This window comes from Siphateles boraxobius, unplaced genomic scaffold (genome assembly GCF_051911475.1).
Source record: "Siphateles boraxobius isolate OS27281-9 unplaced genomic scaffold, OSU_SipBor_1 41, whole genome shotgun sequence".
Taxonomy (NCBI): domain Eukaryota; kingdom Metazoa; phylum Chordata; class Actinopteri; order Cypriniformes; family Leuciscidae; genus Siphateles; species Siphateles boraxobius.
In genome coordinates, this window is record NW_027509042.1 from 34,213,279 (window position 1) to 34,238,877 (window position 25,599).

At 39.8% G+C, this 25,599-nt stretch overlaps 1 protein-coding gene across 1 annotated transcript in view; it reads left to right on the forward strand.

The window, feature by feature from the left end:
• The window catches only part of unc80 (unc-80 homolog (C. elegans)), a 108,629-nt gene that overhangs the window by 51,961 nt on the left and 31,069 nt on the right, over positions 1-25,599 (forward strand). Inside the window, exons 16-32 of the mRNA XM_077199200.1 lie at positions 686-736; positions 1,169-1,317; positions 2,672-2,835; positions 2,920-3,128; positions 5,816-5,922; positions 7,368-7,515; positions 7,961-8,133; positions 8,400-8,612; positions 8,736-8,871; positions 8,983-9,116; positions 11,128-11,308; positions 11,406-11,618; positions 20,539-20,639; positions 20,726-20,926; positions 21,992-22,099; positions 22,220-22,358; positions 23,614-23,795. Coding sequence (XP_077055315.1) covers positions 686-736; positions 1,169-1,317; positions 2,672-2,835; positions 2,920-3,128; positions 5,816-5,922; positions 7,368-7,515; positions 7,961-8,133; positions 8,400-8,612; positions 8,736-8,871; positions 8,983-9,116; positions 11,128-11,308; positions 11,406-11,618; positions 20,539-20,639; positions 20,726-20,926; positions 21,992-22,099; positions 22,220-22,358; positions 23,614-23,795 — 2,609 coding nt within the window. The remainder of the gene's footprint in view (positions 1-685; positions 737-1,168; positions 1,318-2,671; positions 2,836-2,919; positions 3,129-5,815; positions 5,923-7,367; positions 7,516-7,960; positions 8,134-8,399; positions 8,613-8,735; positions 8,872-8,982; positions 9,117-11,127; positions 11,309-11,405; positions 11,619-20,538; positions 20,640-20,725; positions 20,927-21,991; positions 22,100-22,219; positions 22,359-23,613; positions 23,796-25,599) is intronic.

Genomic DNA, 25,599 nt, shown 5'->3' on the forward strand with positions numbered 1-25,599 from the left:
AATTGTTATTCGGTTTTGGAATGGACATGCCAGCAATAGCATTTTACAGTTCTATCACAATAATGAAGTCTTATATTCCATTAAAAAGGCCATAATACAAAGGTCATTGATACAAAGTATTAAATGAGAAACATAATGCAAATGTTACAAAATAATTTGGAGATACAGATTGCCTCTAAAATGTATTTAATTTCATTCGTTTCTCGCTCCTTGGCCTCTTCTGTCTTCTGCCTTCATGTCAGCCAGTAATATGACTTTCCTTTCTTTCCTTCCTTCCTTCCTTCCTTCCTTCCTTCCTTCCTTCCTTACCCGTCCTAACCCTAACCACCTACCTACATTTCTACAATTCAAATTCAACTGTTTGTACCCAAACCCTCATCACTCATCCTTTCAGCAGACTTGCCAAACATCATATTGACAGTGCCAATTCTTATTGTTTGTATTTTCAATTTGATGGTATCAAAACAAGATAAGCTGAATTTCGATTGATTTCTGGCAAGTTAGTGAACATGAGTGAATGTTATAAATATTATATCCCTATGTTTTTTTGGTGGGGTTGTCTTTTTTTGCATCTGTGTGTGTCTGTGTGTGGGTGTGTTTTGGAGCGAGTTGGTGTTTCCTGACTTACGAGTTCATGTCTGTGCTGGCCTGACACCAATGTTGCCCACCATCTTTTCTCTTTCAGAGTACGGCAGTGCAGGTGAGAGGTCCAGGAGGGCGAATAAAAGAAACATCGGTAGATACTCAATATCTAAATTTACTGCCAAAACTAGGCATTACACCCATTCCTGCACCCCTCACAATGTCCAGGGTGATGTTTTCGCCTGTAGTAGAGCTAAACAGTGAATAGGCCTTGCCAAATAAACAATCAAAAACTGGCTTTATAGATCCAGCTAAACAAAACTCAACATTGCTGTGAAATCAGAGGATGACCTGATTGTTAGGTCTATCACTATCTCTCAGGCCACAGTCACTTGCATGTATGCAAACCTTCAAAACCCGCAATCACTTTTTGGGTTTTCCTATCATATGTGCTATTAATTTTCCCCCTTTTCATTTTGTAAACATCAATGCTTCCTGCTTCCCTATTGTTTGGTGCTTATGGCTAAGCCTGACATGGCATCCAGGTTACAGTTTCTCATCTGAAATGACTTGATTGTCTTTGCAGACAAAGCTGGTTTCGGGAACAACTTCACCACTGGAGGAGATAAGTCTCTGGCCCAGAGCATGGAGACTGTGGTGGTGGGCTGCATGTTCAAGTCTCTTATCACAAGATGTGCCTCCACTACACATGAGCTTCACAGTTCTGAGAACTTGGTAAGAGTACTGCATTAAACTCATGAGTTGACAAAACTTTGGGCTTACCCTTTCACCCTATCTATGATTATGATCAATAACATGCCTTTAGTAGATCTGAATGCAAACTAAATACATTCACCTTCCAATCTGCCTCCATCCAATCAACAACAGATATATAGAACCAAGTCCCCGCCCTACATTTTTATAAACTTTTTTGATAATCCGTTTCATAATGATGTAGGTCACAATGTGGAAGAAATGATCTGTCGCTACTTCTGTTACATTGCAACTTTAATTTCTTTAATTTCCCAACTTGGATCAATAAAATACTACTACTAGTAACTTAGTCACAGTGTGAGATATAAAGTTCTGAGAAATAAGGATGCAAATTTGCGAGAAATCTGGACGCAAATTATGAAAAATAAAGTTGCATGTTGTAATAAAAAATGTTGCAAATTGATATAAATATATAGATTTGATACATTGGTATGAATTTAAAGTCTCAGTTGCAAGGAATAAAGTTGCAATATGAGTTTTAAAGTCACAATTACTTTTTACATTATTTTTTAAAATAATTGTGATTATCCATTTAATTTGGATGTAGGTCACAATATGGAAGGGAAAAAATATGTTGCTTCTCCCTTTACATTGCAAATTTAAGACTAACTGTGAGATGTAAACTTGCGATAATAAGGTTACAAATTGTGAGTAATGAGATCGCAAAGAATGAGAAATAATGTCGCAAGTCGTGACAAAAAAAGTTGCAATTGTGAAAAAAAGTTGCAATGTTAGATATAAAGTCAAATTGTGAGATATAAAGTTGGGTTACACTTTACTTTAAGGTGACGTAGTTACATTGTACTTATTTGAGTAAGTACAGAGTAATATTAATAAACTACATGTTCTTACTATGGAGTTATGGTTCGGGTTTGGTTTAGCGTCAGTTACTTGTAATTATGCATTATTTACTGTTATTACTATAGTACGTATATGTAGAAATGTGTAACTATGTCACCTGAAATAAATTGTTAACTAAAATCGCAATTACTTTTTTTTTCAACTCTAAGGCGGAACTGAGAAAGATTTGTTTTGATTTGCTGTGGTTTGTGATTAATAGGTTGCATCACACGCCATTTTCACATTCGTCTGTACAGTTCTTAGCTGGGATCTCGTATTGCATCTGGTTAGGGATAGGTATATTATGCTTTATGTGCTTCTATGTACATGTATTATGTCAAATGAATAGCTGTTTAGCAGCTCTCAGGTAAAGAACTATATTGTTCAAAGAAGAGTGACCATTTAAATCGATTTTTTTTTCCATCTCTCTCTTTTCACACATTTCTCTCCTAACATCTAAACACACTCAAATCAGGGTCTGTATTGTGACATACGTCAGCTGGTTCAGTTTATAAAGGAGTCTCATGGAAATGTCTTCCGACGTGTGGCTCTCAGTGCTCTACTGGACAGCGCTGAAAAACTTAATACCACTAAAAAAACAGACGAAAAGGAGGAAACCAAGCCATCTTCAGCAAAAAAGTACACACACAAATATAACACGCATTTTGTAATGCATAAATTAAATGTATGCATGGACTGAGTTCATCTGTATCTGTGTATCAGTGAGGAGCAGATTCCAGGAGCTCTTTTAGGAAGGAAAGACTTTTGGAGGAAGATGTTCAAGTCTCAGAGTGCTGCCAGTGACACAAGCAGCCAATCAGAGCAGGATACGTCTGAGTGCACCACCGCCCACTCTGGTACTACCACAGACCGGCGTTCAAGGTCACGTTCTCGACGGATCTCACTGCGCAAGAAGCTCAAACTGCCCATAGGTATGTTTTTGTGAGAGAAAAGTTCTTTACAAACATAACCAGATGTGTCGAATTATCTGCTTTGTATAGGACAACAAAGAAAATGAGACTCTTAACTATGATAAACAACAGTGTGATCAGTATGATCAGAGGATGAGATCAGCCCTTGGCTACCAATACTTCCCTTTCTTATCCTTAAACTGCTGTTCATCACTGGTATACATGCTATTACCCAGTTTTTCAGAATTTCTTTCATTACAGTATTGATGTATAAACAGGATTCAGGTTTCATAATATTCCATAATAAAGTGTGTGTGTGTGTGTGTGTGTGTGTGTGTGTGTGTGTGTGTGTGTGTGTGTGTGTGTGTGTGTGTGTGTGTGTGTGTGTGTGTGTGTGTGTGTGTGTGTGTGTGTGTGTGTGTGTGTGTGTGTGTGTGTGCGTGCGCGCGCTTTGCATTTTACTGTTCTTTACATTTTACATATGATTTTAATTCAATCGTAAATAAAATCTTCCGTAAAATGCAAAGTACAGTAAATACATTTATCTTTCCGTATACTCAGGGCATTTAGTCCGAACTACAAAAATATTATTTTCTTTGAAAAATGTTCTATTCTTCTAAATTGTAAATCCATGATCTTATACCAAATATGCATTATTGGGAAAACACTCACATTCATAGTGATTTGCTCTCTGTAGACTAAAAACTACAAAATTCTTATTTCTATAGACAGAGGATTCACAGAATGACTTCCATTACACGAGAGTAGATGTTAAAACTTCATGCTGATTTGTACTCTGCTTTCGCCAAGATAATCACCAACTAAGACGTAGCTTTACAGTAACCTATGCTTCTCCATCCATTCTTTCCATCTGGTGACGTGAATTTTCTGTCTGGTGTTAATACAGTGTATTGCGCGTCAGCACGCACAACGGCTGCAACCACAGTGCGGTCCCCCCATAACAACCCTCTGGATTGAGCGGAGTAGGGAACATCTCTAGGGTCTTCAAGTGGGCACCTTCCGTCCTCAGTGCTTCGTCGACTAGCCCACGACACCTCAAGAGGGCTCGACAGTGACTCTGGCGTCCCAGAGTCACCCCCTCCGTCCCCCACTCAACTCAGCCCAGCTTACTGACCTCTACTTCCCTCTTGCTGCTGAGACCTAACCACAATCTCTCCGCAACCCAACCATACGCGCCAACCCGTTTGACTAAGGCTGTCGAGCCCCACTGGTGCGTTAATATGCAGTTTCAGTGGCAACGGTTCCGTATGGCATACCACCTACCACAAAACACAATATCTGCCCAACCACCCGTCATCCACGCAATATACACAGGAACGTAATGACTGTGAATACTATACAACCTATACAAATAAACCAACAGTTGCTGCTGAGACCTAACCACAATCTCACCGCAACCCAACCATACGCGCCAACCCGTTTGACTAAGGCTGTCGAGCCCCACTGGTGCGTTAATATGCAGTTTCAGTGGCAACGGTTCCGTATGGCATACCACCTACCACAAAACACAATATCTGCCCAACCACCCGTCATTCACGCAATATATACAGGAACGTAATGACTGTAAATACTATACAACCTATACAAATAAACCAACAGTTGCTGCTGAGACCTAACCACAATCTCACAATCTCTCCGCAACCCAACCATACGCGCCAACCCGTTTGACTAAGGCTGTCGAGCCCCACTGGTGCGTTAATATGCAGTTTCAGTGGCAACGGTTCCGTATGGCATACCACCTGCCGCAAAACACAATATCTGCCCAACCACCCGTCATTCACGCAATATACACAGGAACGTAATGACTGTAAATACTATACAACCTATACAAATAAACCAACAGACCTTTCAAGTTTTCAAGAATTCTACGAAACCGTAGCATGGCGGCCTGTACACAGCCAGCTAGAATCTTTCCGTCTCAACCACAGCCAGTTGCTGCTCCTTTCTGCTGCTTCAGATAAGTTCTTTACTGTACGACGCAACTCTTGGCCACTGAATCCGACGTCTCTGAGAAATTCTGTCATCATTTACTCACCCTTATGTCGTTTCATTCATCTTTCGAAACAAATTAAGTTTTAGGTTTCCCTTAAATGTGTTAATGTGCATGCCATACATAGGTAAGTTGGTAAATGTTTAAAAAAAATAACTTCTAATATGAGAGTATGTGAAGTTGATAGAATTTTTTTTTTAAATAAACTGAATATTATAAAAAGTTTTCACTTCTGATTGGTTCACTGGTCTGTTGGGGATATGAATTTTATGAAGAGTCATTCACTTCTCTGTTCTTTCCTTTTTTGTCACCAGCATGCCATAGGAAAGTTCGCCATCCACTCACTGTCTCCATGTTACGTATGTGTGTTGTGTTTTAGTTATGCAGCCTCATCTTACAGTGTTATTATGGAAGCTTTAGTTTGAAAAAAAATGCATTCAAGATTTATTTATCTATCTTTCTTTTTTTTCTTTTTTTACTTTTATGTACTTGCTGTGAGATTCAATGTGTTGTTTTGTCTATTTTTGTGTATTAGCTGAATGAGCCGGAGAACCAGCATGAAATCTTCCCTCTTACATTCCTTTTGGCTTGTTTGCACTTCCATTTAAAGGGTACCAGAGTTGAAACATGCTACCAAAATGCTAAATTAACTTTTTATTTTTATTTTTTTCATGTAACTATTGAACCTGTGGTACAGGTAACTGGCTGAAACGCTCCTCTCTATCTGGACTGGCTGATGGGGTCGAGGACCTGCTGGACATCAGCTCAGTGGACAGACTGTCCTTTATCAGACAGAGCTCCAAGGTGAGGACTCTGAATTTACAGTGTAGTAATGTAAGATAGTTCGTTAAGTGGGTCAATTACAAATAAGATTGTCCACAGTAATAAAAATCTTGTAAAAATCTGCAGTTCTTAGAAATGCATCCATTAAGAAATTACATTTAGTGATTTACATTCAATAAAATGTCATGTGGTGTTACCATCAAGTAAAAAGTAATAACATACTTTCCTTACACTTTGTATACATCTGAGTATTCTTTCTTATTGCTCATTACTTAATCATTACATTCAAACAAGATTTCAAATATATATTTTTCAAGGTAAAAAGTAAGTTTTACAAATATTATGTATTGTTAGTTCATATATATTACTAGGTTTTGTTGAGTTGCACCACAATTTACAAGCTGAACTAACCTAAGCATGTCATAAAAAGGTCATATAATCTGATTTTGTCAGAGACTCATCGCAGGGATCCTCTATATGCTATATCAAATATCATATTTTTCTGCATGCTAGATAAACCACATGAATTTGTTGGTGGCACTACTTGACCAATATTAATAAGCAGTGCAGCAGTTTTGTTAAAATATTATTTTTTTCTAAATTATAATGGTAATAATAATAATATGCTATTTTCTCCATTATGATATGACTGCAATTGTATCACTTTTACACAGGGTTATTATCGTTATATATATATAAAATATCATTACTTGAAATAAACTAAACTAACTGAAATCATATAAAATATAAAAGAACCTAAGTTTATTTTATTCCAGCTAGTAATTCAATTTCTAATTTTTGTTTAGTTGAAGTTGAAGTAAATAACTAAAACTGAAAACTAAAATGTAATGAAAACAAAATTACTCAATTTTTGGATATTTCAAAATACTAACAAAAACTAAAATAGTATATCATTGATACTAAAATGACACTGCTTTGACATTTTTATTTTATGCCCCAAACCATACTCCTCTTAGAAGATGAGTATTCCAGTCATTGTATGTATGAATTGCATTTTTGAATAAATTATTAGGCTGAGCCAAAAAACTGCATAATTACTTTCACCCAAGAAACAGTTGACCTGATTTCTTTTTTATGATTTATACTTAATTTGGTTTTCTTATTCTACAAAAAAACAATAATGTCCTAAAACATACAGATATTCAATCATTTAAACTAAAACCTTATTCAAAGTCACAAACAAAACAAAATCAAATGAAATAATTCTAATATTTTATGATCATGTACACACAAGGAGGGAAAAGAGGGTTTTAATCATTAGGTCCCACCAGAAACTATGTCATTGCCATCATTACTGTGATCATTAATGATATATTTTTTCTGCCTCTCCTAATTTCTTTCTTGGGAATAAATCTGAACCTCTTCATGGAAGAAAATCTTCCAGTCTTTGTGCTAGAGTTATTAGACATCAAGTCCTTGATCCGAGTCTTTCCTGTACATCTCAGGTCAAGTTCACCAGTGCCGTGAAGCTGTCAGAGGGTAACGCTATTGAATATGGGCGAGAGGAAGAGGAGAATTTCTTCAAGCGGCTCGGTAAATGGCGGTCTGGTCGGAGGAACCCTTCCAAGATTCACCACACAGAAGAGAAAGATGGTAGAATCCTCGGTGCCGTCCCCCACCCCTGCCCACAATTCGCTCTGTTTGTTTGTGTGTGTGCCCGTACTTGACGTGTCTTGTGCTTCTGGTACACTCCTCTACCATCTTCCATGCCAGCTGTCTGTGTGTTTGTCCATCTTTGTCAGAACCATCCGCTGGATGAGGAACTGTGGTTTTCTGACCTATGACCTGGCACCATGACCCGCCACAGCTTTGTCAGAGTTGTCCTGAACCTTCAGCTCTCCAAGTTAATAGTTATTAGATATATATTTGGGGAAATACACAAGTCATGGTTTGATTTGTAGATCTTGTAAAAAACAAAAACAGACTTGCATGTTCATTCGAAATCACCAGATGCATATTTCACCAGCTATTTTCAGCTGTTAAAACCTTGTCAGATGCTACACTCTTTGTACTGACTCTATTCTGTACCACCGACAAGGTTGCCATGGATTCCAGGAACGCTTGGCTGCCAGCCAGGAGGCCATAAAGAATAAGAATATTGTGAATCTAGGTGCAATCCGACAGGGGATGAAGAGGTTTCAGTTCCTGTTGAACTGCTGTGAGCCGGGAACCATACCAGATGCTTCGATTTTAGCTGCTGCACTGGACCTGGTCAGTTCGGATTCTTCTGTTTATATACAAAATGGTGTCACATTACTTTTGAAGCATACCTGCTAGACTAAAGAGATACAATGATAACCAAAAACTTGAAACCTGTTATGAACCTTTAAAGGGATACTGAAATGTATTTTCAGATCTTTATGTGGTTAGCGTTATGAAGGTTTTGCAGCTTGTAATTGAGATCAGTATTTGGATTCTTTCAGAGAAAATAAGGAACTGAACATTGTCATGTTGATTTTGATAAATGTCTTTCCCAGGAAGCCCCTGTGGTGGCAAGGGCCTCGCTTTTCCTTGAGTGTGCCCGTTTTGTGTATCGCTGTAACCGTGGTAACTGGCCAGAGTGGATGAAAGGTCACCATGTGAACATCACTAAAAGAGGGCTGTCTAGAGGACGATCGCCTATAGCAGGAAACAAGAGGAACACGAAGCTCCAGTGGAACGCAGCCAAACAATTTTACCAGTGGGGAGATGTGAGTCACATTAATCTGAAAAATATGCAAATTTTGCCTTTCCTGCAGAAAACCTTCTTGCATCATTTTTGAGAAATGCATTTGTGGCATTTGGCTGCATCTAATATATGTATCCTCAAAAAGGCAATAGGTACTCGGCTGAGTGAAATTTGCCATTCAGACAGTGAGAGTCCAGCCAACATCTTGGGTTTTATCTATGATGAAGAGAGCAAGAAACGTGTGAAAAAGGAGGATGAGGAGGAAGATTATCTGGATGACAGTAAGAGTGAAAATTACATGAATTCAGATTAAACAAACAGATGATGTTCAAAACCAATATAATACTTCGGCATTTAGCTGATGTTTTTTTTAATTATTATTCTTTCAACAGACACCGTCAACCCTACAAAGTGTGGCTGCCCTTTTGCTCTGAAGATGGCTGCTTGTCAGCTGCTTCTGGAGATCACCACTTTCCTGCGGGAGACTTTTCCCTGTCTCCCCAGACCCCGAACAGAGCCCCTTGTGGTCAGTTTTGGTATTGCTTCCCTCTGACCAGATTCAATTATGTGACACATGATTAAAGGGAAAGTTCACCCAAAAATGAAAATTCTCTCATCATTTACTCACCCTTATGTCATTACAAATGTATAAGAATTTCTTTCTTCAGATTTTTTAGAAAAATCTATGCGAGTCCATATAATGTTTGAGGATTCAAAAACCACGCAAAACAAACACAATGGTAATCCTTATGACCCTAGTTCGGGGGTAGGCAAGTTCGGTCCTAGAGAGCCGCTGTCCTGCAGCATTTAATTCCAACCCTAATCAAACACACCTGAACAAGCTAATCAATGTCTTCAGGATTACTAAGGCTATAGGCAGGTGAGGTTTTTTTCAGTGTTGGAGCCAAACTCTGCAGGACTGCGACTCTCTAGGACCAAATTTGCCTACCCCTGCCCTAGTTAATAGGTCAGTGTCTTCTGAAGAAAAATGATAGGTTTGTTGTAGAAAATCCTAACATTTTTACAAATATTTTAAACTTATCATAAGCTTATGTTGTGAAGCGTGACGTAAGCGTGTTGTGAAATTTGCTCAAGAAGTGATACGGAAGCATGGATGATGGTCACTTCTCCATCAAAGAGATGGTCACCGGAGTTTCACAACACATATACACCCCTATCTTTTCACTTCAGAAGACATCAATTCATCAACTGGGGTCGTATGGATTACCGTCGTGTTCGTTTAGCATTGTTTTTGAAGTGTCAACTTTGAGAGACCTATCCACTTGGATTATATGGACTCACAGAGATGGATTATTTTTCAAAAAATCTCAGTTTGTGTTCATCTGAAAAAAAAGTCATACATCTGGGAGGGCATGAGTAAATGATGAGATAATTTTTGGTTGGAGTATCCCTTTATCTACGAAGTCCCACATACAGTAAAACATGCAGGGGGGATAAAACAGATGTTGTGAACACAAATTAGGAAGTAAACTGCAGTCACACTAGACTTTGAGAAAGCAAAATTTCTACGGACACTGGAATGGTCGCAGAATGTTTTTTTTTATTACATTTTTATATAATACATAAAAAATTTACAAATATGCAATCTGCTTGCTTCACTTTACTGCAAAAGCGGTCAGAGTTCACCAAAATTGTACTTTTGAATGCAGGAAAATGCATAACTTCTTGACTTGGATTTGTGTGTCCTATCTCTTGCAATTTTATGCATTTAAATGGAAGTCAATGTAATGAAAAGTGTTGTGTGACCGCCCCTTTAATTCCCCAAAATGAATTTGTTCCCTAATTTTAGTTGAAACTTAGCCATGTTGTACTTATTGGTTCCCTTGTTTTAGTTACATTAAAATGAGGGAACAAATTAGTACAACTTGGCCATGATTTTACTAAAACGAGGGAAATAATTGACAAATGTGGCCATGAATTAATGTCATGAGAACAAATATTTAATTTGTGCCCACAATATCTTCCATATATCATGTGTGGGGCTTCACAATTAACATTGCAGAGAAATTTGATAAATAATTTTTATTAAAAATTCCAGACATCATATTTATGGCAGGAAGTTTAGAATTAAAGATTTGTCTCCTTTTTTGTTAATTATTTGGAATTTGAATTCAGTTGTCTACTACAGAAACTGTTGAAATGGAATGACAGGAAGATAAATCTACAGAATTTTAATAGAAGGAAATTCAGGGTAATGTATTCTGGGAAATTAAGTAAAAGTTAATTTATTAAATATTATTCATATTTAGGGTCCAATTCTCATTATTACCTGGTTTCTTATTAGTATGCATATTACTAGGATATTGGCTGTTTATTAGTACTTATATTACCTTATTCTTCATTCCTAATCCTACCCAATACCTAAACGTAACAGCTTCCTTACTAATTATTTATAAGCAGTAATTAGGAGTTTATTGATCTCCATGGTGTATGCGTTTACTTGGCTGATGATTGAATAGTAATCTATCGCACACTTAAACAGTTCCTAAACCAAGCTTGTCTTTTGGCTCCTATAGGATTTAGAGAGCTGCCGCTTGCGTCTGGACCCTGAGCTATGCCGTCACCGCTATGAGAGGAAGATCAGCTTTGCAGGAATCCTGGATGATGAAGATGGACACGATTCTTTGAACAGCAGCAGCCACACCCTCAAGTCTGACACTGGCTGTGAGGAGAAGAAATCATCACAAGAGCCACTGGGTAAAATGAAAAAAGAATAATTGTCTGCATGTACATGTTTGATAGAGGCTGAAAATATGATTTATAATTTTTATTTTGTCTCATCTCCTCTCCCTAGCTCCAATAAGGAAGATCCGTATTGGTGGCTCTCGTTTGCTACAGATTAAAGGAGCAAGGAGTTTCCGAATAAAGAAAGGAGGCTCCTTGTCTTCTATCCGCCGAGCAGGGAGTCTGAAAAGCACTAAGATGTCCAGACAGGACTCTGAGTCTGAGAATGACGTGGATTCGGAGCGGCTGCTCTCCCAGAGTAGAGATACTGTCACTGATATAGGTCAGACAATGCTTCTCCGGCCCTATATGAAGTTATTTTATTATTACATTTGTAAATGTAGTTATTGGGGAGATGGCCAAAGCAGAATACATTATTTAGAAAGACATCAATAATAAATGTTACGGAAAAAAATATTTGTTAGGCTGATCCAACAAACACAAAAGTAATGTTTTTATAAACGTATCTAATCGTACATCTTATTACGTAATGGTCAGTTGTAAAGGTAATATGACTAAAGAGGTCCCATTGTGTATTTTCACTTATAAAGTTCACAATTTTAACGATAGGATAAGTGCATTTAATCTAAGCACATGGTCTAAAGCATGGTCTAAAGCGTTCTGCGCAAGTGCACTTAGGGGGTGTCCGAATCCACTTTTGCTAGTTTAACGATGGGAAAAATGGTTGGCGCATGGTCTAAAAGGATTGTCCCTGTTCTCTTAAGTCAAGTCACCTTCATTTATAAAGCCCTTTTAACAGTATGGATTGTTTCAAAGCAGCTTTACAGTGATAATAGAAATTACCATAACAGATTGTTTAGGCTTTACCACAGTTCTAGGATAAAGTTATTGTCCAGCTAAAGTTAGTTTTGATTGATTCACTTCCGTTGCGAAGATCATTAGTTATTAACTTAGGGGGCGCTAACACGACACCGTAGAAACAGAACAGAAAAACCCTTAACACGCTCTGGCCACCCATCCGCATAAAACAGTGCCTGGTGTCTCGAGAACGAACTCCCTGAAATTGGTGCGAAGGAGCAAACGATTATCCGTTATCTCTGCGCAAACCTCAAAAATGCAAACCCACGAAAACGCAGATGGTGCACATATGCGCATCATGTGTTCAGTCGATAGGTATGTGCGTTTGAATATATATGTGTGCAGGCGTGTAGTCCTTCACAAATCAACCCTCGACGGACTACTTGTCTGGCTTAAAAATGTATAATACAGAATTTTTTGTCGCGTCTGTGTAGCCACGCGAACTGGAATTATCCCGACAACGTTTTATCTGTACAGAGGTAAAGGGAAGCACGCCTTCACAGGGGATAAACTAGTTGACACTTCAGGACTGCGTTGTCGTCGTGTCCAGGCGCTGGTCCTTCATCAGATCTGGTTCCGGCGGACTGCGGTAAACCTCGGGATAAACAGAGAGACTAATATTAGCGTAGACGCCATCCTTCTTATGATGTACCAAGTACATCAGGACCTATGGGAAGTGTTCCCGGTTCCGGCTGAACTAAACTATGCAGCCTAACATTAAATTATAGAAGTCTAAAATGTGTTGTGTATGCCAGGCCAAAGAGATGCGTTTTTAAGTCAAGTCAAGTCACCTTTATTTATATAGCTCTTTTTAAAATACAGATTGTTTCAAAGCAGCTTTATAGAGATAACAGGAAAATAATGTTGTAATAGTATTGTTAGATACAAAATTAAATGTCCCCAACTAAGCAAAAGCCAATGGCGACAAAGGCGAAGAAAGGCGAAAAGGCAACACTGGCAAGGAACCAAAACTCCATCAGGTGACAGAATGGAGAAAAAAAAAACCTTGGGAGATCCCAGGCTCAGTCAGGGGGCCAGTCCTCCTTTGGCCAATGAATGAACAGTGTATGATTATGATTCAGGCAGCATTATAGGTCAGAAGTCAAATGGGATCAGAACTTTCACAACATTTATCCAGTTCCATCTGGTTGGGGGTCAGAGTCATCACGCTGGTATGGAGACGAGTTTGTTGAGGTGTCCATGAGGCCTTCACAGTGTTGATGAGGCTGGCACTTCAGGAATGCGTTGTTGTCGTGTCCATGCGAGGGTCCTTCATAAGATCTGGATATTGCCTCGATACGGCGGTTTGCGGTAAACCTCGGGATAAACAGAGAGTCTCATATTAGCGTAGACGCCATCCTTCTTATGATGTACAAAGTACATCATGATTTATGGGAAGTGTTCCCTGTTCCGGCTGATCCAAACTATGCAGCCTAACATTGAATTATAAAGTCTTTGATGTGCTATGTGTATGCTAAGCCAAAGAGATGTGTTTTTAGTCTAGATTTGAACTGACAAACTGTGTCTGCTTCCCGGACCATGTTAGGAAGATTGTTCCAGAGTTTTGGTGCTAAATAGGAAATTTATTTTAAATAGGTGCTAAATGCTCTGTCCCTAAAAGATGGCGCCAGTGCACTCGGCTTGCCGTCTCTCTCGTTTGTCTCAGTTTGTTGTACCTATGGTTCCTGTTCGTCTGACATTTGTACTGTTTGTATTTTATACAGTGTTACACTGGTATCATGTAGTCTCAGTGTTGACTTATGATCGTCAAGACTTATTTTATATTCAAAGCCGCATGGGAGATTTCCGTGGATTTTGTCCTGCTCTGCATTTTTGTTCTCAATCCTCGTCCAACCATCCTGTGGTTGAGTGCGCTCGCCGGCTACCTTGCTGCGTTCCTCCTCCAAGGAAGCGCCGCAGGAAGAGAGGTAGTCGTGGTGGTGTACGGGTGAGAATCAGACGGGCGATCGTTTCTTCCAGACAACCTACGATGGAGTTTCCCTCGGCTACTATAAGCTTGGAGGGCCTTCATTTGATGCGACGCTCATGGGATTATAGATATGCTTTTCATCTTCCTGTTTTCCCGGCCTTCACTCACTCATCTACCTACTCTGCTCCCCCGCGTTTACGGATTCGCCAGAGAGGAGTGAACTGTCAAAATCTACGTCAACTGGACTGGATTCATTGGGATTCGGCTTTGTCATCACACCCACCTATGAACATGGCCCTAGTCAATGCTAGGTCCATATGCAACAAAACTTTTATTCTAAATGACTTTTTCACCAGACGTAACTTGGATATTTTATTTCTGACGGAGACCTGGGCCGCCGTTGGTGAGTTGTCAGTCTTTGAGGAACTTTGTCCTTCAAACTGTTGCTTTATTAGTACCCCAAGATCTACTGGTAGGGGTGGTGTTGTTGCTATGGTTTTTAAACAAACAGTTAAAATTAACACGGTTTCTGTTCGGAGCTACTCGTCGTTTGAGGTACAGTGTGTAACATTACAGTCTGCCTCCTTTGTGCTATTCTGTGCTCTTATTTACAGTGCTTTTGTAAATGATTTTTCAGATTTTTTAACTTATGTTGTTCCGTTGTATGACTATATGCTCTTATTAGGTGATTTTAATGTGCATGTTTGCTGCCCCGGGCGTCCCCTGGTTGCTGAGTTTTGTAATGTCCTGGACTCATTTGGTTTTATTCAACATATGAACCAACCAACACACGTCCTTGGTCATACTCTAGACCTTATTATGTCATCTGGGTTCTCTGTCGATAATGTATGTATTGAAGATCAATCCTTTTCTGATCATAAGCCCATTGTTTTTACGATTCCCGTTGTGAGCTCTGTTACAGTGAATAGATCTGCAGGCTCTTATTCTCGCTTCATAAACTCACTTACAGCCTCGCAGTTTAGTGAGAAATATTTAGCTAATGCCGTTGAAGGATTGATCTTGAATGCTGAGCCTTCCATCGGGCCTGACGATTTATTCTCTCTTTTTTATGCATCTTGTTCTGATATTTTAGATTCTATTGCCCCTTTTAAGATAAAACAACCAAAGCAAAAATCGTACTATTGGCTGGATAATGATACTCGCTGTCTCAGACAGGCGTGTCGTAAAGCAGAGAGGAAATGGAAGCATGATCGTTTAACTGTATCATTTGAGATTTTCAAGGAGTGCTTGGTTAAGTTTCAGAGTGCTGCTAAGTTAGCTAGATCTAAATATTTCTCTGATTTAATTGATAAACACTGTCATAGACCTAAGATTTTATTTTCTGCGATAAACTCTGTAATTAGTCCAAGGTGTCAATTTCGCGGGGAACCCTCGGCTGAACGTTGTGAGACATTTTTATCGTTTTTTGCTAATAAAGTGTTAGCTATTCGTTCATCTTTCACTTTACAGCTGCCAGATCAGTCTTCAAATTTGCTGTTAAGTCCGTTTTTCTTTTATAATTTTGCGCACGTCTCTTTAATGGAACTCTGTGAAGTGGTTAACAAGACAAAAACAACTACCTCCACAATTGATGTAATACCTTCTGATATTTTAAAAGCGGCTTTTCCTATAATTGGCCCCAGTGTCCAAGCGTTGATTAATTTGTCTTTGGACACTGGGATAGTTCCCAATAGTTTCAAGCATGCGGTTGTTCAGCCGTTGCTTAAGAAACAAGGTTTGGATGAGGGTTGCTTTAATAATTTTCGGCCTGTCTCTAAGTTATCATTTTTATCAAAACTTTTAGAAAAAGTTGTCCTGTCTCAACTGCACTCGTTTTTAAATGCTGCAAACTTACTAGAACCTTTTCAATCTGGTTTCACTGCCCATCATAGCACAGAGTCTGCATTGCTAAAAGTGTTCAATGACATTCTACTCGCAGTTGACGCCGGTAAAAATGCCGTTTTGATCCTACTTGATCTTACGGCTGCCTTCGATACTGTAGACCATAGTGTTCTTATTTGGCGTTTGGAGCATTTCTTCGGTATCAAGGGTACGGCCTTACAGTGGTTTAGATCTTATCTTAAAAACAGGTCTTTTTCAGTGGAGATCGGTACATTTTCTTCATCTTCTGCTCCTATTATTAGTGGAGTTCCGCAGGGCTCTATTTTGGGTCCCCTTCTTTTTAATTTGTATATGCGTCCATTGGGGGATATTATTAGGAAGCACAATGTATCATTTCATTTTTATGCAGACGATTCACAGCTGTACCTGCCGTTGAAAGTTGGTGATTCAATTCAACCTTTGTTGGAATGCATTGGGGACATTAAGAAATGGTTAGCGCTTAACTTTCTCCAAATTAATGAGGACAAAACGGAAACTATTGTTTTTGGTTCCCCAAAATTGAGGCGCAGTACTATTATGGAGCTAAGCAATTATTTTCCTTCTGTTTCCTCCCAGGTTAGGAACCTTGGCGTCATCATGGACTCAGAATTGTGCTTAACTAAACAAATAAATGCTGTTGTTAGGAATAGTTTTTATCAATTGCGGATTATCTCAAATATTAAACCGTTTCTGTCAGCACAAGACTTGGAGAAGGTTATTCATGCTTTTATTACCTCACGCTTAGATTATTGTAATTCTTTGTATCTGGGTCTTCCGCAGTCATCACTTTCTCGACTCCAGTTGGTACAAAATGCAGCTGCAAGGCTGCTGACCGGGACAAAGAAATTTGATCATGTCACCCCAATTTTAGCGTCCCTTCATTGGCTCCCGATCCGTTTTAGAATTCAGTTTGAAATTTTGTTGTTTGTTTTTAAAGCTCTTAATAATCATGCTCCATTTTATATTACTGATCTTCTTACTCCTCTACCACCATCCAGATTAAGATCTGCAGACAAGGCTCTATTATCAATTCCCCGCTCCCGTTTAAAAACTAAGGGAGACAGAGCTTTCTCAGTTGCCGCCCCCCGTCTATGGAATCAATTGCCTCTGGACATCCGCCTTGCACCTTCCATTTGTACTTTTAAATTAAAATTGAAAACATATCTCTATTGCCTGGCGTTTGATACATGATATCCTGTCTCAATGTTTTGTTTTTGTTTGGTTTTATGCTTCTGTGTTTTTATTTATTTATTTTACTTTACTTTGTTCAGCACTTTGGATAGCTTCGCTATGGTTAAATGTGCTTTATAAATAAAATTTACTTACTTACTAGGAAAAGGATCTACCGCCAGCATTCGATTTTGATATTCTAGGTATTATCAACTGGCCAGAATTTTGAGATCGCAATAGACATGGACTATAATGCGTTAAGAGTTCGCTCTTAAGTACAGGGGAGCTAAACCATTTAGTGCTTTGTAAGTAATCAGGAATATTTTAAAATTGATACGATGTTTAATAGGGAGCCAATGCAGTGTTGACAGAACCGGGCTAATATGGTCATACTTCCTGGTTCTGGTAAGAACTCTAGCGGCTGCATTTTGGACCAGCTGTAGTTTATGTATTAGACGTGCAGGGCAACCACCCATAATAGCATTACAATAATCTAGCCTTGATGTAATGAACGCATGAACCAATTGTTCTGCATTTTTCATTGAGAGCATATGACGTAGTTTAGATATATTTTTAAGATGAAAAAATGCAGTTTTACAGATACTAGACACGTGACTTTCAAATGAAAGTTTGGTATCAAAGAGCACACCCAGGTTCCTAACCGACGACGAGGACTTGACAGAGCAGCCATCAAGTGTTAGACAGTATTCTAGGTTATTACGTGCAGGAAGTTTTTTGTCCAATAATTTGAATCTCTGTTTTTTCAGGATTAAGTAGTAGGACATTACTAGTCATCCAGTTTTTTTTATATCAGCTATGCATTCCGTTAATTTTGTGGATTGCTAAGTTTCGTCAGGGCGTGAAGAAATATAGAGCTGAGTATCACCAGCATAACAGTAAAAACGAATGCCATGCTTCCTAATGATATGTTCTAAGGGTAGCATGTACAGAGTGAACTGTAACGGTCCTAGTACTGAGCCTTGTGGTACACCATACTGAACTTTTGATCGATAAGACCTCTCTTCATTTACTGCTACAAACTGATAACGGTCAGATAAGTATGATTTAAACCATGCTAATGCAATTCCACTAATGCCAACATAATTTTCGAGTCTATTTAAAAGAATGTTGTGGTCGATAGAGTCAAATGCAGCAATAAGATCAAGTAACATTAATAGAGATATACAACCACGATCGGATAATAAGAGCAAATCATTTGTGACTCTAATGAGAGCTGTCTCAGTACTATGGTACGGTCTAAATCCTGATTGAAAATCCTATTAATAAAGCAATCTTTAGTGGCAGAAGTGATAGGCCTAAAATATTTGTAACACGGAATCGACTTTGCAGCCTTCAGCCATGTCATTGCTCTGCTGCAGAATTTCAACGGCATCAACATTGATTCCATGTGATAATATTAGATCTAGAGTATGATTACGACAATGAGTAGGTCCTGAAACGTGTTGTCTAACTCCAATAGAGTTAAGAATGTCTTTAAATACCAATCCCAATGCATCTTTTTTGTTATCTATATGTATATTAAAATCACCAACAAATAGGGCTTTATCTGCAGCCAGTACTAACTCTGAAAGAAAGTCAGCAAATTCTTTGATAAAGTCTGTATGGTGCCCTGGTGCCCTGTATACAGTAGCCAGCACCAATCTCAAATGTGATTTATCATTTACACTAGATATTGTTACATTAAGCACCACCACTTCAAAAGAATTACATTTGACACTAGAGTTCTTAGTAATTCTGAAAATATTACTATAAATTACAGCAACACCTCCACCTTTGCCTTTCAGACAAGGTTCATGTTTATTACCGTAATCTTGGGGGGTGGACTTATTTAAAGTAATGTAATTGTTTGGTTTTAGCCAGGTTTCTATCAAACACAGCATATCTAGATTATAGTCTGTAATAATTAACAATAAGTGCTTTTGAAGTAAGGGATCGAATATTCAGCAACCCAAGCTTTATCATTTGTTCATTTGTATTATATCTGTTTTTTATTTGTTGAACATCAATGGAATTTGTACCCTTAGATGGGTTTGGAAGTTTTCTGTATTTCCTAATTCGGGGAACAGATGATGAACATATGATGATATCTAGGTGAAAGAGTCTCTATGTGATGGGATTTATCTGACCTCAGTGAAGTGAGACAGCTAGCAGACGGTCGGTTTAGCCGGTCTGTCTGCTTCCTGACCTGAGCCCCAATCATGAGTAATGAGTGTGTTTTGGGGTGTAACGTGCAATAAACCAATCAGAGTGTTGTTTCCCATTCCCTTTAAAAGCCAGTTGTGCTTGCACCATGGCGGGTTGCTATTTACATGGGGGAATTTGCAAGCGGAAAGACGTGAGGTTAAAGCGCCCAAGCAGACCATCTACGGGACAAGCCGGATTTCACCATATCTTTATGCACACAATATTAATCTTTTACATTGTATTCCTTTTATTTTTAATATTTGGCTAGTTTGTGTGCTGCGCGTTTTTGTGTGTGTAATGAGCACAGTGTAAGCGATTTGTGCACCCGCCTATAGGCTCATATTACTAACGCAGTCTTTAAATAAAAATAAAAAAATTCTGGGCCATTGACTTTAGACCAGGTTTTTGTTGGTCAATGGCGCAGTCTATTTCAGTTGCCTCAAAATCGCAACGCGCCATCAAAGCCTGAACACACCTCGTTTTCAGACCAGCACGCCCATGGCCGCACAAATAGGCGCAAATGCATTTGCTATTTAAACAACGTGGTGCAGGACGTGATAGATAACTGCGTCGGGCTGAAACTACCAAAAAAACACTTACGTTGCGCCTAGCGCTGCATTGGGCCGAGTAGGGCCCAAGGTGTGTAAAGGGAGTTCAAATTGGATGGCTATTTTGCAGTCATTGTATTTAATGCGTCTCAGTTCAATATAACTCTTGACAAGCTTAGATTTCTATGATATCATACATATTTTTCACTTTTTTAAATGTGTGTGCTGTTGTTTTAAACCTATAGAGTGAGTATGCAGTGTATGAGGTAAAGGAGGGGAGAAATTTCTAAAATAAATAAATAAATAAAAATAAGAGCAATTTATTTCTAAGTGAAAGCAGTACCCTGCAAAGAAAAGAAAAAACACCCTGCTGTGCTGTTATATTTCTGATTCAAGCTAAATCTTTATTTTTACCAACCTTTGTTTTAGATTTTTTTGCTTGATTTACATAAAGATCGCAATAAAAATGTAATAATAAATAATTTTATGAATTATGAAGTCATATTTGAAAATGGAGATCAGATACATCTAAAAATATTTATCACAGATACTATACAAATTTGCTAATACAGATAATGGCTTTCCTGTACATAAGTAAGCAAAAAATGTACAACACCTTAAGAAAATTAGTGTATACGTTATCTGTTTAGGAAGCCCTTGGAGTGCTAGCGAGCCAAGCATTGAACCTGAAGGTCCTGGCAGCACAGGGGGTGTGGAGGAAAACTACCATCGCAACATGTCATGGCTGCACGTAAGTGCCAGCATTTTGACTTTTCCCTGTGTGAACTAAATGTGTGATATTTGTTTCTCATCACTCTCCTCTTTCTTAATTTCCAGATTATGATTCTGCTGTGCAACCAGCAGAGTTTCATCTGCACTCATGTGGATTTCTGCCACCCTCACTGCTATCAGCACCACAGCCGTTCCTGCGCTCGACTCGTCCGTGCCATCAAACTTTTATACGGAGAGACGGTTGACAGCCTGAAAGAGAACAGCGCCACTGGCAATATCAGCGGCCATGCCAAAAAAAGCAAAGAGGTGGTTAAAAATATTCAGTGCGAGGGGGTACCCAAGTACAAACTAGTATTCTAGAAACATAAAACTACATTTTTTTGTTGTTTAATTAATGTGCTGACACAATGTAGCATTTGTACCGATTTTATACATAATTTGCATGCAACAACTATAAGTTTTTACAACTACTTTACAACTATACAACTATAAGTTGTTGCTTGCAACAACTTCAGTTATACAGTTGAACTGAAAATCGATCCTCATTTTCACCTTACAGTAAAAGCAAGCAGTTTGGAAATAAATGGGGCTTTGTGGCAAAAATGCCCTCAACATAATACTATAGAGGTACTATAGAGGTATAGAGGTACTATAAGGTACTATAGCCACTATAGAAATGTTGTCAGTGGTGTTTAGTTCCTGAATGAATCCATGTTTTGAATGAATCAGTTGAGCAAATGATTCAATGACCCATTCACTTGCTTCGTTCCTGAATGAATCGATCCTTTTGATAGAACTGAATTGAGTTGATTCAATGACTCATTTATTAAGACAGTGACTTGTTTTAGTATTTAGTATTCTAAATCATTAATCTCCTAACATTATTTATGCAATTTTCATTGCAGTGTAAAGATATTCATTCCACCTAAGTAAATACAGTTCAAGAGCTTTGGCACTGTAGAGCATGTGTTGACTAAAGGTGTCCAGGGACAACCTAACTGAGCCCTGTTAGCTTGCCCAAGTACAGAATATAATTGCTTTTTGGGTTTCACTTTATATTTTTGATGGTCCCTTTAACACATTCTGTTGACTATATGTAATGTTGTACCTACATGTCTACTAACTCTCATTAGAGTGTTACATAAGAATAAGGTTAGGGTTAGAATAGGTTGACATGTTGTTGCAAAGTTACTTATAGTCAGTAGATCGTCTGTTGGAGGACCATAATAATAAGTTGTTAGCAAATATTAAGCAGACAGTCTACTAATACTCTAATAAGAGTTCGTTGACATGTAGTTGCAAAGTTATTTATAGTCAACAAAATTTTCAAAAGGGACCATCAAAATAAATTGTTGCCCGTTTTTGTTTCAGTGTTCAGACAAATCCTGCCTCCGGACCCCATCCATGAAAAGACGCCCCACTGACAGCAGTGCTGAGGGGAAAAAAGACACTGGCATGCTAAAGTACATCCGCAACCAGGTCTCTCCTTTCTGTCCACTACACAGAGAACTTAACTGTTGTACAAGCTGTTGCTTTTGTTACAAATGCATAAAGACTGTAAATTAGTAGTGTTAAGTATGCCATGTTCTGTTTTTTTAGGTAATGAGCCTGTCTCCAGCCCCTCTGTCCTTGCTCATAAAAGCAGCCCCTATCCTAACTGAGGACATGTATGGAGACATTCTGCCTGCAGCATGGGAGCTCCTGCTGAGTGTGGATGAGCATATGGCTGCAGCTGCAGGTCTGTCTGGCTCCTCCCTTGCTGGGGAATCTAAGTTATTAGTTGGTTAGCCTTTTGAAATGAAACTGTGACAGCATTTTATAGCTAGGGGATTTTATTCCTATTTAAGGCATTGCAGAACTAATCTTCATTTTGTAATGTTGATGACCATGTTCCAAACCATAGTGGGTATCCTACTTTTGTATGTATTTTGGGCACTATTAAAGTCACCCTGAAATCAAAATAGAAAAAACATTTTTTCAATATTTATTATAAATAATTTATCCATGCACATTAATTTTTTTTTTAATTCACGTGCATTAATAATCTTTAATCAAAATAAATTCCTCTTGCAATAACATCCCTTCTCTTCTTTAACGACATGTTTACTGGCACGAGGACGAGAAAACCTGTCATTCACATGAAATCACAGCACTAGCAAATGACAACAATCCATTCAATTCTAGTTGGACAAAATCCACCATACATTTTTTCTTTTCCAAGAAGTTTCACTTGGATGTACATCAATATAGGAAAGTAAAGACTACCGCAACTTCACTTTCATGCCAACTTTAAATTTTATTGTAAATTAAGCTTTACATGACTAAAGCTTAATTTTAACAATATTTTATAAAGGTATTCTCAGTGCTTTGAAAGTATCAGTAGAAATTAGTTATAATTAGTTAAAATTCTATAAGTGTTATACAAATTAAATTAAATTATATAATGTAACTTAAAAATGTTCTAGGACACCTAGGTTTATGCCTTTTGCATGCCTTTTTTGTGCTTAAAATAAGAGTATCAAATTGTGCTCTTATAATTGTGCTAATTATAAGAGTATCAAATACAGCAACATCAAATTTTGTTGGAATCTGGAACTGTAAGAGTTTGCCACTCGTGGCAGTTGACATTTTGGTTAGGATGCTGCCTTAAAAGGTTGCTGCCTATATATAGAATGTAGGCAGCAAGACAACTCCCTAGGGCAGGGGTAGGCAAGGTCTGTCCTAGAGAGCCGCTTTCCTGCAGAATTTAGTTCCAACCCTAATCAAACACGACTGAACAAGCTAATCAATGTCTTCAGGATTACTAAGGCTATAGGCAGGTGAGGATTTTTTCAGTGTTGGAACCAAACTCTGCAGGACAGCGGCTCTCTAGGACCAAATTTGCCTACCCCTGCCCTAGGGGTTGGAAGGGAGCAGGTATATGCTTATCCATCCATTTCTTAAATGGAGTCTCTCTCTATATACATTAATTTTTATCATACAAACACACACAGCTGCCCTGTTCCTGCTGTGCGCGGTGAAGGTGCCGGATGGAGTGACCGAGATGATGATGGCTGAATTTCAGCACCAGGAAGCGTGTCAGAGAATTAACTCCATTTTGAAATTCTACACTGTCTGGAGATTCCGTTACCAAGTGTGGCCTCGGATGGAGGAGGGGGCTCAGCAGATTTTTAAGGTATTATTGATGGAAAAACAATTTACAGTGCAATTTACTGCAGTATGCTACTGTCACGGAACTGGTAAATAGTGAAGCGAGGATTCATGTGTAGGAAACTCAGGATCTTTATTAAACAAAACAAAACTACAAACCAAAACTCCCCGTGGGGGAAAACAAGACAGGCATATGGCATAAAAAAGGAACACGAGGGAACAACAAACCAGCACAGGACTGCAAACACAGGGAGACTAAATAGGAAGCAAACAAACGAAGGTAACGAACAAGGCAGGTGGGGCAAATCAATCAATAATCAGGTATCAAGATGGGAGGGGCCAGACAATTGACAAGAGAGCACATGGCACAAGGAATACATGACAAGCCATGTGCTCACAACAAACCAGACTAAACACATGACAAACCGGGGATGTCAGAGCTCTGTCACCAAACCAGATATAAACCAAACAGAGGTGACAGAACCCTGACATTACCTACCCTAACCCCCCAACCCCCCACCACCAAGGTGGTGCAGGCTTGGCAGGCGGCCAGGGCGGAGCAGACCGGCTATCGGGTGGCCAGGGCAGACCAAACAGTCCATCGGATGGCCAGGACGGAGACGACCAGGGCGGAGAAGGCTGTTTAGGCGACCGGGACAGGGCAGGCCTTTCGGGCGGCCATGGCGGAGATGACCAGGGTGGAGACAAACCCTTGGGCGGCCATGGCGTAGGAACAGAACCCAGTGCAAGAACAGACACCGGTGCAGGAACAGGAACAGACACCGGCTCAGGAACAGAAACCGGCTCAGGAACAGACACCGGAATGACCATCTTGTCTGGGGACACTGGCTCAGTGGCGGCCATCTTGTCCGGAGACACTGGCGTGACTGACCTGGTGTGAACAGACTCTGGCTCGGCAGACGTGTCGTGAACAGTCTCTTGATCAGCCGTCGTGACGCAAAGAAGCACTGGCTTGGTAGGTTGCATCGGTAGGCCCGGTAGGGCGAGACACTGGGGCGGCGCTGGCAGAGCGAGGCGCTGGGGTGGTGCCTGCAGGGCAAGGCACTGGGGCGGCGCTGGAAGGCCGAGGTGCTGGGGTGGTGCCGGTAGGGCGAGGCGCTGGAGTGGCGCTGGAAGGACGAGGCGCTTGAGGATGGTCTCCAGGCCCTGTGGGATCGAAAACGCCTTCCTCCTCCTCCGTCCAAGAGAGTGCGGCAGAGCTGCGGCCTCTTTGGCCATCACTGGGGTTGCAACAGGGAGAGTGGACAGCTCTGGAACAAGCGAAGTTGGGTCCTCCAGGACCACCGGACCTGAGACCGCCGACGTTGAGTCCTCCCAGACCACCGGACTTGAGACCCCCGACGTTGGGTTCGCGTGGACGATAGCAAGCTGCTCGGGGCCGGTCTCCGTGCCTTGAGAGACGGTGGACACTTGCTTCCTCCTCCTCCTCCTTCGTGAGCGAGTAGGCGCTACAGGCTCCTCGGCCACCACTGGGGGCGCTGCAGGGAGAGTGGACAGCTCTGGGACAACTGGGTCAGGGACCACCGAAGTCAGGTCCTCCTGGTCCACCGGACTTGGGACCACTGAGGGTACAGCAACCTTTTCGGGACCCACTGGGGGCGCTGCAGCTTCTTCGGGACCCCCTCGGGATGCTGTAGGTCTTTCGGATCCCCCTGGGAGTACTGCAGCCTGCCTAACTGGAGGACTCTTTCGTCGGTCCAGAAAAGCAACAAACTTCCAGAACGTCAAGTGCTCCAGCCCTGCCATTGTCCAAACATCGACAGTCTCCTCCAGGACGTAGTTAAATAGGTCCTTAAGGGCCATCTCAC